Raw genomic sequence first — 13,519 nt, forward strand, 5'->3', positions numbered from 1 at the left:
TAGTTATTTCGCGTTTTAGAAAACGGTTTTAATAAATTGTAATAGGAATTTATCGAAATACTCTATGTTGACAGAGTTCTGTCAAGATTTTGGATGTTTTAAGAAAATTCAACAGCAATTTTGAGGGGGGGGGGGGGGGTTGTAGGCTGAGGTGTGACGTCATTTTAGGGGGGTCTGGCTTTTTGTGACGACGTGTGACGGAGGTTAGGGGGGAGGTAAAAATCGTCAAAAAAGTGTGACGTCATTTAAAGATGACCACTATGCTGATCTCGCTGAGTTGGCCTAAAATCATTTTTAGTTTTAAAAGATGTACATTTACAAGTTAAGACAAGCCATTAATTGTAAATAGCTTACGAAAAGATAATTTAAGTGGTCTAATTTAATTTTATACATTTTTAAATATTTTATTTTCAAAATCAAAGTAGATCTAGAATCTATATAATGTACAGGCCTATCGAAATTATTTTATAAAATTATTACACAATTTAAAAGAAAATGCTTAATTTTTAGGATTCTTAATAAATTCTTATTTTTCATTTAATGTAGGCCTACATATTTTATTGAAGTTATAAATAGCTTTGATGTGTAGTTATATGAATAGGGTATACTATTTTATAAATCTTAGTATAAAATACAATACAATATATGTATCTAAAATTAAAGAAAAAAAATCACTCGCTCTAAAATCCAATGTGGCATGCTTATTTCCACGCCCGTTGTCTAGGTCTTGTTACAATAAATTTCATTGGCTATTTGAACTCAGTTCATCGGAACGACCAATCAGTTTACTAACATCACCATACCGACATTATTTTAGCGTCGGCACTTCCGCGATGAACTCATGTTCGCAGTGCCTGGTCACCGACAAAATTCTATATTCTAAATTTTTATAGTTTACAGTTAGAGGCATTTCCTATACAAGCTTGGTGCACGTGTAGTGAAGTATGGAGCCCGGAGAGCACAATTACAGTATTGTGTTTCAATTTGAAAAAGAATGGCACGAGCGAAAATTTCTAAATTACATGTTGGAACGATGGACCGACAGTTTTGTATACTCAGCTGTCTATGTTATATTAGTGTTTGGGGGTCAATTTTTGATGAAAAGACGTCCTAAGTATGAGCTACGTCCTTTTCTGGCTCTATGGAGTGGAATATTAGCACTTTTTAGCATAGCTGGTGCCATCAGAACATGGCCAGAACTGGTGTCTGTATTGACAAATCACGGGATTCAATATTCAGTGTGTGTACCCACTTATTTTAAAGGTGTAACAAGCTTCTGGTCATTTATGTTCACAGTTTCCAAAGTCTACGAACTAGGGGATACAATATTCATTGTTTTGAGAAAGCAACCCCTTATATTTCTGCATTGGTATCACCATATAACTGTTTTAATCTATGTCTGGTATAGTTACACTGATCACACAGCTCCTGGTAGATGGTTCATGGTCATGAACTATACAGTGCATGCTTTCATGTACTCGTACTATGCTCTTCGTGCTCTGCAAATTCGATTTCCAAAGTTTGTCAACATGATTATTACATCTTTACAGCTGACGCAAATGATTATAGGAGTACTTATCAACATTTGGATCTATAGGATAAAGGGAAGAGGTGAATTTTGTCAACAAAGTTATGAAAACTTATTGTACTCTTCTGCAATGTACTTTACATACTTTGTTTTATTCGCACACTTCTTTTATACAACATATCTTTCAAAACCTTCACATCGGCAAAAAGGAGATTAATGACACAGTGTATTAGACTTAAAATAAGGACACTTTTATTACCTGGACAAAGCTTTTCAAATAAGAAAATAAACTTTGGTCACCGAATTACTTTTGGTATCATGTGATTGGAAAATAAACAAAACAAACGAGCTTCTGTTTATACTTTTATTAGTTAAAATTACGTGCACAATCAGGGGGTGGGGAATGTTAAAAAATTTAATGAATAGCAATAGGTGAGCACTGCATGTAGATCTAGATCTAGGTGTTTTACATTATTTGAGTCAAAAGAGGATATCTCATTTTGTTAAAGGGAGTAAAAGCTAAATTTGTGTACAGTGTTATAAATAATTTGCTTACATGTTTTTTGTTTCATTTATTATAGTTAACTTTCCAGGTTTCAAACAGTTGCCTTACTTTTTTTCAGTTGTAGTGATTAGTAAAATAATTGTTTAAAAAAGTCTAAATTCACATACAAGTTAGTTTTGTCATATTTTAATGGTCATTAGAATTTAATTATAAAAAAGAAAAATGAAATGTTTATACTTGTATATTTTAAAAATCTTGTAATGTAGAAGTCATAGTATTGCACATTTTGTTACAATTTATGTGCCCTATTTTATTAAAGAGATGTTTAATTATTGCTTTGCAATTTAAACTTTATAAATATAGACGGGAGCATTATTTAAATTGGTGCAGTTGCTTTCAGTTTTAAGCCACTATCTCTTTTAAAATGTAAATGTGCTAACTTTCTTAAAAGTTCTTATTTCAGGATTTAAGTGATTCCTTGTGATACTGGAATAATCTTTTTAATCAAGTATAAAGATGCAATAAATAATTACAATAAACTATGTAGGCCACTATTGTAAAATTAAAAAAAAAAACCTTTCTAGGCTATAGGCCTATTATTAGTAGAAAGCATCATGGTAGAAGCATTGTATACTTATTAGGTAGACCATAATGACATTGCAATTGTCAGAATGATCACAATGGACCCTTGACTTAATTTTTTGCACATGACTTAAACTTAAAATATATTCCCTAATACTAAAGTAATACAATAATATCCAGTGGAAAGGTTTAAGAGACTAGTTGGACCATGTATTTGTCCCTGGGAGGTGGTATTGGATTGGAGTAAATAAACAATTAGGTTTTAAAACAACAGTATTTCAATTTATCATGCCCTTCCATTGCAACAAATTAGCACACAAATGTCTTGTATGCCAGTGTTACTGTTTCCTGTCTGTTCACGTAATGTGATTTCAACTGATGAGTTTTAATGATAATGTTTAGGACAAACGTGATGTTTTGTACATTTATAGAAACATTGTATTAGTCATTATATAAAATTAAGTAATTTATAAATGGTTGTGTCATTCATCATGGTACTAAAGTCCTCCAGCTTAAAATGAGTTGTGTGCACATTTTTTACTATTTGAATTTTAAGTCTTTATGGGTGTTTTTATTTTAACACTCCTTTAAAAAAAAATTAACCAGGTCTCCACAGTTTATTTAATGATAAGAAGTGTAATCAATATATCAAGTGTTAGCTCCACACAGTTATATTTAAACTATGTAGTATATACTTCCTCAAGATCTAGAGCTAACTTTATCAATATCAGTAAGCATCTTATTTAAATTTCATCTGTAAGTAGGCCTATAGTACTAGCAATACTCACATTTATGCAAACTGTATCATATGTGCTGTGTTTCTGTGATTTTAAAGTTAAAATGTTAGATATTGTTCACAGAGTACTCATGTTTTTATTATTATTATAACTTGAAGTTAATTTTTGTAAGTTAATTTTAATCCTCAGAAGTTATGGTATCAATTCTATCAACTTAAATACTTGCATACATGCTGCAACTTGTATTATAAAAATAAAAACCTACCATATAAGATAAATGGTGTAAGATGTGGGACTGTAAAATCCACTTTAAATTTCTGTTAAGTTACTAGTGTACTATTTGCTGCATGATCAAACATTTTGTAGTTGGTTACATCATCATAAATTGTTTTAGTGTTGTCATGTTTTAATATTAATAAAGTTTGGCACCATATCTTAGTCGCCAGATACATCCTTTTTTACTGAAGGTACATAATACATCAGCATTAATTAAATTTGTCTAGTTACTGTAGGTTAATTATTCATTTTTTTGTACATTGTTTTCTAATAGACATCAAATATTTTTTATTAGAATCTGCATATTCATTTTAAATTAATGTTTTTCTTCTTCCTTGTAAACTGTTTAAAAATTTATTAACAACTTGCTAAATGGGCTCAGTTATTACTTTTTCATTTATATAATGTTAAAAAAGAGAGATAACAAGCTTATTGCTCATGTTATTTTTAGACCTTGTTCCTGCGCAGTCGCACATTTTTGAAAATAACTACCTCTGATTTTTCTTAAGGACCTAGGAAGTAGGCTACTTTTCATGTATGGTTTTGGATAATCAGAGTATTTTGTTTTCTCAGCTTTTTATATTCTAAACTGTTAAATGCTCTTGAATCGATTTATACTGACAAAATTGATATTCTTGCTTGGCAATATTCTTTAAACGTTGTTTCCTTTGGTACCCAAACTTGTACTATAAAATGGTTTTTATTAAACACCACATCCTACAGACTGCAATTAATTATTGAAGAACTGATACTAAATTGAATTACAAGTGGAAAGTGTTTAATGATTACTAATCACAGTAGCTCTTTATGGATTGTGCTTTTTTTTTTTGCTTGCGCAAAATATTATTCCCTAAGAATTTCATAATTTCATAACCATTAATAAGAATGAGAACTCTGGCCAAATGGAAATTAATATTAAAATGCCAGTTTTTAGTCCAAATACCCTGATCAAAATTATGAAATCCATGTTATTTGTATATGCACATTTTTTTAAGCATTATTGTTTCAGCCAGTTTATTATGTAGAATTACTCTCAACATTTTATGATACACTAACATTATTTCTTGTTCATTGTAAGTTATGTCCATTTGACCTCTTCCCATGAAGTGGTACCAGGTAACACAGGAAGAGCTGACTGGCAATAGTTACATTTATAGAACATTCTTTAGGTTGTGCCAATATTTTTGTTGCTTGCAGTAAGTTATGGTGCATATGTTACAATTGTTTGATGTAAGGAAGGTGAATTAGAATAACTTTATATTGTAATTCAATCAAAATTTAATGTGCTTGAAAGTTTTAAAACTTGATTAAAATGTTGCTCTGAGAAAGGTTTTTGTAATATACTTTATGCTTAACCTTTTTACTTGGCAGTAAAATAAACATGTACAATTACATTTATCATTCATAACTATGCCTATTAATATTTTAAAAAAATAGTTTTGGAAAAAGACTTAGATATTTCATTTCATAAAGTTTTTTTTTCTTTCCATTACTATCTTTTTTTGAGCTATATTTCTTTTACTATTACCAACCAAATTAGATTTCAACCGATTTTTTTTCACCTTTTGTAAAAATTATATATTTATTCAAATTTGTTTTTTTTTTTCAATGCCATGTTAGATTTTAAAGTCTTGTTAAGTTATTGGGCTTGTTTTGCCATTAGCGTTAAACAACTTCTACAGGAAGTATTTTAATAATCAATTCTTTTTTTACAGCATGTTAGAAGTTATTTTCAACAGATTTTAGTAATGTATTATTTAAAGAAGCTTGAAAATTCCAATGGATAATTTCCATGCGTGTCTAGTAAGCAGGTGATGGCAAATGTTCCTTTTTATTCCAGTTTTTGCTATTGTCTTTCATAACTTGCTTACATATCTCCCTCTGTTGGTTGTCAGACCAGTTGACTAGAACAGTATATAGAGACATGTAGACCACACATTTGACATGATGCGTTTATTATCTTGTTTGTGTTATCAATATTTTTTCCCCTGCTTATTGAAGAAACCCAGTTTTCTATAACATTTGTCTTACTACTTGCTTTATATGACAAATTGTATATTTGAATAGAATTTTCAAAATGAAATGTATAATTGATTTAATGTAGGTTCTCTGACAAGGAGTAATAAAATGAATTGTTTGTTTGCTTGTTTGTTGCTTATTTTATGAATAACAAAAAAAATATCCATAAAGCACCAAAAGTCTCAGCATTTCCACCTTTTTGTTAACTTATCTGTACAGGTAAGAATGCTCCTTGTCTGGCATATATTTTAAGCAATGAATTTAAAATGAAATTTGCCTTCCAATGATTGAAAGCCATATTCTGTTGCCTCAGAAGGAAAAAAAAACCTATATCAATTCTGTGTGTTATAGTTTTTCTCATTTTGCTAACTGAAATAATAAATGAATGGATGAAAGGATGAAAGGTATGGTTTCTGATGCTTTTTAGCTTGTTTCAATTATGGAGCAAAAGTTTCTTTAGTAGTGTAAAGGAGAGGTAGAAAAAATATCCATTGTCAACTAGAAATGTGTGGTTGCCATGTCATAAGAAAATTACTTTTAAGAAAAATGAGTTGGGCTGGGCTTGTGAATTAAAAAAAAAAAAGATTGAATGGAAGATACAGTTTGTTGTACTAACACATTACTCTGGTTTTGTGTGCACCTGATTGTGTTTTCACCTATGATGTTAGATACATTTTGTTGATGTGAGTTCTAGTTTGAGAATTTGTTCCATGTTTGAGTAGAACTTTTGATATCCACATACAGAGATTCAGTGAATACAGCTGGGTTGTTTTATAGTTGTTTTTTTTTCTTCTGTGAATTGAATTAGATACAAAAATGTGTTCCTTTTGTATGTATTAAATTTTTCATACAGATTTTTGTGTGAATTCAATTATTGTCAGCCTGTGTGGATGCAAGTATGTTTTGTGTTCATGCTTATGTGACATCACGCTATTGAAGTATAGTGTTGGTATGAATCTAGTGATAACCAGGTGAGGTTGATTCTTTGACAGCCTAAACTCTGTCATGAGTGCTTAAAGATGATTAGTTTAGACAGGTATGGTATTTTCAGACTTTCAAGTCAATGGCAGTGTAGGTGTCTTGACTAGTGATGATCAGGTTAGGGCTCTCTGACACAAGGATAAAGTTTTGACCATATGTGGTTGTCTTTGACAAGTCTGCCATTAGTGTTAAGTGGTGACTACTTGTGGTTGTCTCTGAAGCTAATGTCGAGTTTTGGCCACATGTGGTTGTCTCTAACAAGTCTACCACTGGTGCAAAATGACCATCTGTGGTTGTCTCTACCACTAGTGTCAAGTTATAACCGTGTGTGGTTGTCTCTGACAAGTCTGACACTAGTGTCAAGTGATGTCTGTGTGATTTCTGTCATACATGTCAAGTTATGACTGCGTGTGGTTGTCTCTGCCACTAGTGTCAAAAGATGACAATGTGTGGTTGTCTATGACAAGTCTGCCACTAGTGTCAACTTATGGCCGTGGGTGGTTGTCTCTGACAAGTGTCAACTTATGACCGTGTGTGGTTGTCTCTGACAACCTAAGCTCGTGCGTCTTTTATTGACACATCCAAATTAGGCGGTCATGGCTGAGCAGCAAAACGCCGTGCTGTTTGTCCTTGTTTTGACTACGATCGAATGTCCCGGTATATTTTAAAATGTGGGAGTAGAAAAAAAAAGATCAATGAGGTACACACGTTTTTTGCTACCCGTAGATCTCCATATCAAATGCCTTTATGTAACCTCGTTGAACCGATAAGCATGCGAGAAACCAGATAGCCTAAGACAGTGGCGTAGGCAGGGGGGAGGTTAGGGGGGTCATAACCCCCCCCCCATAGACCCCTCGGTATATAGAAAAAATATGAGCGGGGGGGGGGGGGGTGCAAATCGAAAGTTTGTCCCCGGGTAAAAATTGGAACCCCCCCCCTTGAGACGATCCTGGCTACGCCACTGGCCTAAGATTACTGTACAGATATGTTCAGTTAAAATTAAAAGCAGGGGCCAACTTAGGTCTAGGCTGTGGCCTCATAAGGTTGCGTGACACCCGTTCAGTAATTCTGGCACCAACAAAAGCCTGTATGGGGGTCGTCCATAAATGACGTCACATTCCTGGGGTGGAGGTGTCGGCACTTGTGACGGTGTGTATGCGAGGGGGGGGGGGGGGATCGGAAAGCTTGCATTTTAATAAAGTAATGCTAGAGATAGAAATTAGTCTTTTTTTTTCGCTTTTTGAAAGAGGCTGTTTTTAGTTGTTGTTTTTTTTATATTGTAGAAATTGTTTACTTTCCTCTATGATGACCTAGCTCAGAAAATATTTGAGAACATGTCTGAAAAAAACAAAAACAGCAGTTTTGAGGGGGGTTTAATTAAGTTGAGACGGGTATGACGTCATTTTAGTGGTGGGGTCTGATTTAAAAAAAAACGATGTATGAGTGGGGGGGGAGGGGGGAGGTAAACTCGTTCACTTTAGATTGGCCATGTCTTAGACTGGCCATGTCCTAGTACCTAAGGTTGGCCATGTACGTCAGGCTGGCCATGTCCTAGTACCTAAGGCTGGCCATGTACGTCACGCTGGCCATGTACGTCACGCTGGCCATGTCCTAGTACCTATATCCTCGCATTAGACAATGTCGTTTTATTTTCCACGATCGTCTCCTCCAACAATGGTGTTATTAGGTGCGATCGGTCGGCGTATATTACCCCCCACCACCCGTTGTTGTAAATGCAGGGGGCGTCCGTTATAAATTTATAATATAACATAAAAGACCTCTATTACTGTTCTTGTAAATTTAAAAATGTATCAGTAGGTCCAGGGGCGTAGCGAGGGGGGGGCGGGGGGTGCGGACCGCACCGGGTGACACCATTTAGGGGGGTGACACCATGGCAAAAAAATAGCAACATATATAGAGAAAAACTTGAGGGGGGGGGGGGTGCAAATCGAAAGTTTGAGGGGGGGGGGTGCAAATCGAAAGTTCGAGGGGGGGGGGGGGTGCAGATCGAAAACTTGAAAGTTTGTCCCCGGGAAGGGTCGCAACGCCTCTGGAGGGGTGACACCATTAAGTGCCGCACCGGGTGACACCCGACCTCGCTACGCCACTGAGTAGGTCTATACATAATGTTGACCTATTTCTATTATTTTAGACATAATTCACTGTGTAAAAAAAAGTTTAAACCCCCTCCACACTGCCCCCTTCTCCTGTTGCTGCGAGACGTCGTTTCTGCCATGTACGACCTCTATACACTGACGATGTGAAGAAAATTTGGGTCGCCGACGCGCAAGTGGGAACCGCAAAACATGGGTCGATACCAGCCTATTCGCTAGTAACGATACTTAACCTTGAGCACCAAAACATACGTATTATTACGGTATTACTGCATGTACAATAAACATAACTATTTTGAGCGAGAAATATATGTATTTAACTAAATATAGGATAATTTTAATTAATTTAGCATGTGATATTTATGTATTGTTTATCGAAATTTCATATCGGCTTAAATGGTGAATACAAACAAGCCGATTTCTTCTTATCTACTAAGCCCCAGTCAACCTTGGGAATGGCTTGTATTGATACTGGGTGAACTGGGTGGCCAGCACAAATCACCCGTGCTTCTTACAAACAAGCAGTGCCCATAACTATCATATATAGATCTAGTGTTTCCGTTAGAGTAGTGCTACATTAGGGTCATGGTTCTGGTTTGAAAAGTTCCGCATGAGCAGTCATCTAACGACTTTGTCAAGCCGCTAATATCTCGAAGCGAATGATGAACCCCCTTCCCAAGAACATTCAACAAGTTTTGTTTAGCTACTGAGGAATGTAGGACGCTTCGAATTCCACCCATTGATAGACCTGTCAGGGCTGTTTTCTTTTTAAAATTATTTATATAACGGGGTATTTCATACTATTAAATACACTGTAAAGCAAGCACCAACTCAACGAAAACTTGCCTTAAAATATTTAGTCAAGAAATATTTTTTCGGTACAAATATAAACAAATAATACGCCTTTTCATGTCCCTCGTCTCCTACCGTAGCAATGACCGCGATACTCACTCAACCGTAGCTTAACTTGGGTCAAGCATGTCAAAATATTTAGCCGTTGTTAAGAGCGACTACCAAAACTCAGAACGGGTTACTGCCGGTTTCAGTTGTGAATGTAAGCGAACTGTCACTAGTATCAGCAAGTCTTGGGCCGAACTACACCACTAGCAATGTTGGTTATTTAAAAAGAATTCATTTCTGATTTAAATATTTTTCTTTTAAAAAGTCTAAGCTGAAATTTATTTCAATCGTTGTTTATAAAGATTTTCTTTTCAGTGAATGCAGTTGGCTTAAATGTCGAAAACATACGAAGCTCTAGATCTGCTCGCATGGCCACACCCACTTTCAAATCTGAGCACGTTTGAAAAGAACCACAAAATTGAATTTGCGTGGCTCTATAGAAGAAATCTGGCCAACTAATCGTCGAGTTTATACCTAGGCCTATCATGCAAACGACACCAATGACAGTTGGAAGCATAAAAGCCTATGGCCTATACTAATATACATATTTATTTTTGATTGGCCCATGGGCTTGTTGTGTAAACAAAACAGGTGAATTTTCAATATATAGACCTAATTGTTCACTACCGTTTGTACAGTTTGAAATATGGAAAACTAAAATACATTTTATGTGCGGCTCCAAAAACTGATTGGAAAGAAACAGTGTATATTGTATATCTTTGCTCTAAAATCTATAGGCCTAACCTAAAACTAAACTGTCGCATTGTGCGATTATTATTCAAAATTGCAAATCACCTTTGTTAATTTAGACTTACATTTCTGACTATAGACGCCTCAGATTAACAGCCATCACATTTATTTTTCAACAATATACTTAACAGCCACACATTAATTAGCTGGCCCTATCATTATTGTCTTGCTAAAGTATTTATACATGTGTAATTAACACTATTGGGCATCAAATAAAAATGCGCCCGTAAGCTGTAATAAAACTGGATCTACTCAAGACGTTATTCAAATTTCTTTTAATACATCCGCTCACGTTTATTTAAAACATTCCTATTATTAGCCTATATAAGAAAAACAAGTCATATTATGCAGACTAAGTTCCTATAACTTAAGTAATCGCCATCTCATATAGGCCTATTTAAGCAATTTTCTATAGAATGTATGAGAAATTAAGGTGGTACGATACAGATAATTTTCTATAGAATGCAGTGCTTCTTTCAGACATTTATCTCCAGGAAGGGGGCGGTGACACATAAATTTCCGGGGGGGGGGGGGGGGGGGACGACACACTGGTTAAAGTATATATTTTATATATAAATTCTATTTCTTTCGATGGGAAGGGGGGGGGGGTGCTGTAGACGTACTTGGCTTTATCTGAACGGGTGCGTATCTTTAAGACTGGTACTTCACTATGCCCAGTGTTTCTTCCAGACTTTTTTTTCGGGGGGGGGGGGGGGGGGATTTTGTCAGGTGAGATTATGGTCACAGTACACCAACATCTTGGGTGTGGGTGGTGTCGGTGGTTGGCAAGATAGCAGTCGTTGAGGTCATGTGGGTTGAGAGTCTGGTTACAATGGGGTCATTTATGTCATGTGGGCGGTTATATAGTTGGGTCATTGAAGTCACGTGGGTGGAGAGTGGTTATACAGTAGGGTCATTTATGTCATGTGGGTTGAGAATGTGGTTAGATAGTAGGATCATTTATGTCATGTAGGTTGAGAATATGATTAGATAACTGGGTCACTTATGTCATGTGGGTGGAGAGTGTGGTTAGATAGTGTTATCTAGGTCATGAGGCGGGTTGTAGGATTATAATAGGATCATACACATGGGGTGACAGAACATAGGGTTTGATGTTATGGTAATATGAATAGCCACATATTAAAGGTCAGGTCTATTTTTTTAATGATCCACTTTACTTTTAGTTGTGGAAAATAAAAAAATAAAAAAACAAGGTAAGATCTAGAAATCTACCACTTGTCTAAAAATGTAAATAAATCTTGGGTCCGTTAAATGGCGAAAAGATTGGAAGAAAAGACAATGGGTACAAAATATCGCCAATAATCAAATACAATTCTTCGATTTAAACATGTGCCCGTCATGTAGATTTTATCGGTACAAAGTGTGTCACGAGCAGAACTAGACTGTAGTGTCGATAGACTAGCAGAACTCTTCTGTCAATAGAAACTGTAAACGGTGGGACGATTGTACGCCGTCAAACCGAGGTCTACTTTATTATGGGGCACGATTGTCCCGTTATGTCGTTCATGGTATGATTGGACGCTGTCAGTGTAGTTGACTCGTTTGTCAGTGAAAAGTTTGTCAGTGAAACGTTTGTCAATGAAACGTTTGTCAGTGTCACGTTTTAAGTGACAATTTTATGTAACACGTTTGTCAGTGACCAGTGTTTCTTCCAGACTTTTTTCTCCGGGGGGTGGGGGGGGGGTGGGGGGGGGGTGGGTGGGGTGGGGGGGGGGAAAGAGATGCCTGGAAGAAACTCTGTCAGTGACACTTTTGTGTGACACTTTTGTCTGTGACACGTTTGTCAGTGACGCGAATGTCAGTGACACTTCTGTGTGACATATTTGTGTGACACGTTTGTCAGAAACACGTTTGTCAGTTTCTACCTGTCGGGCATGTACTGGATTTATGAGTGCTGTGAACCTACAACATCCACCTAACGACCTGTTGAAGCAGACTTGGGACCCACCTAACGACCTGTTGAAGCAGACTTGGGACCCACCTAACGACCTGTTGAAGCAGACTTGGGACCCACCTGACGACCTGTTGAAGCAGACTTGGGACCCACCTAACCTGACGACCTGTTGAAGCAGACTTGGGACCCACCTAACGACCTGTTGAAGCAGACTTGGGACCCACCTGACGACCTGTTGAAGAATACTTGGGACCCACCTAACCTGACGACCTGTTGAAGCAGACTTGGGACCCGCCTAATGACCTATTGAAGAAGACATGGGACCCACCTAATGACCTGTTGAAGAAGACTTGGGACCCACCTGACCTGACGACCTGTTGAAGCAGACTTAGGACCCACCTAACCTGACGACATATTGAAGCAGGCTTGGGACCCACCTAACCTGACGACCTGTTGAAGCAGACTTGGGACCCACCTAACCTGACGACCTGTTGAAGCAGGCTTGGGACCCACCTAACCTGACGACCTGTTGAAGCAGACTTAGGACCCACCTAACCTGACGACATATTGAAGCAGGCTTGGGACCCACCTAACGACCTGTTGAAGCAGACTTGGGACCCACCTAACGACCTGTTGAAGCAGACTTAGGACCCACCTAACGACCTGACGACCTGTTGAAGCAGACTTGGGACCCACCTAATGGCCTGTTGAAGCAGACTTGGGACCCACCTAACCTGACGACCTGTTGAAGCAGACTTGGGACCCACTTAACCTGACGACCTGTTGAAGCAGACTTGGGACCCACCTAACGACCTGTTGAAGCAGACTTGGGACCCACCTAACCTGACGACCTGTTGAAGCAGACTTGGGACCCACCTAACGACCTGTTGAAGCAGACTTAGGACCCACCTAACGACCTGACGACCTGTTGAAGCAGACTTGGGACCCACCTAATGGCCTGTTGAAGCAGACTTGGGACCCACCTAACCTGACGACATATTGAAGCAGGCTTGGGACCCACCTAACCTGACGACCTGTTGAAGCAGACTTGGGACCCACCTAACGACCTGTTGAAGCAGACTTGGGACCCACCTAACGACCTGTTGAAGCAGACTTGGGACCCACCTAACGACCTGTTGAAGCAGACTTGGGACCCACCTAACCTGACGACCTGTTGAAGCAGACTTGGGACCCACCTAACGACCTGTTGAA

The 13,519-nt window shown here is 37.2% G+C and overlaps 1 protein-coding gene across 1 annotated transcript; it reads left to right on the plus strand.

The window, feature by feature from the left end:
* The first annotated feature begins 816 nt into the window (after window positions 1-816).
* Window positions 817-2,186, plus strand: LOC131941524 (elongation of very long chain fatty acids protein 6). The gene has a single exon (XM_059300798.1). It carries the CDS (start codon window positions 945-947, stop codon window positions 1,743-1,745), a length of 801 nt encoding a protein of 266 aa, XP_059156781.1. The 5' UTR covers window positions 817-944; the 3' UTR covers window positions 1,746-2,186.
* The last annotated feature ends 11,333 nt before the right edge of the window (window positions 2,187-13,519 follow it).

This window comes from Physella acuta, unplaced genomic scaffold, assembly GCF_028476545.2.
Source record: "Physella acuta isolate Inbredline_101_S28 unplaced genomic scaffold, ASM2847654v3 ptg000364l, whole genome shotgun sequence".
NCBI lineage: Eukaryota > Metazoa > Mollusca > Gastropoda > Physidae > Physella > Physella acuta.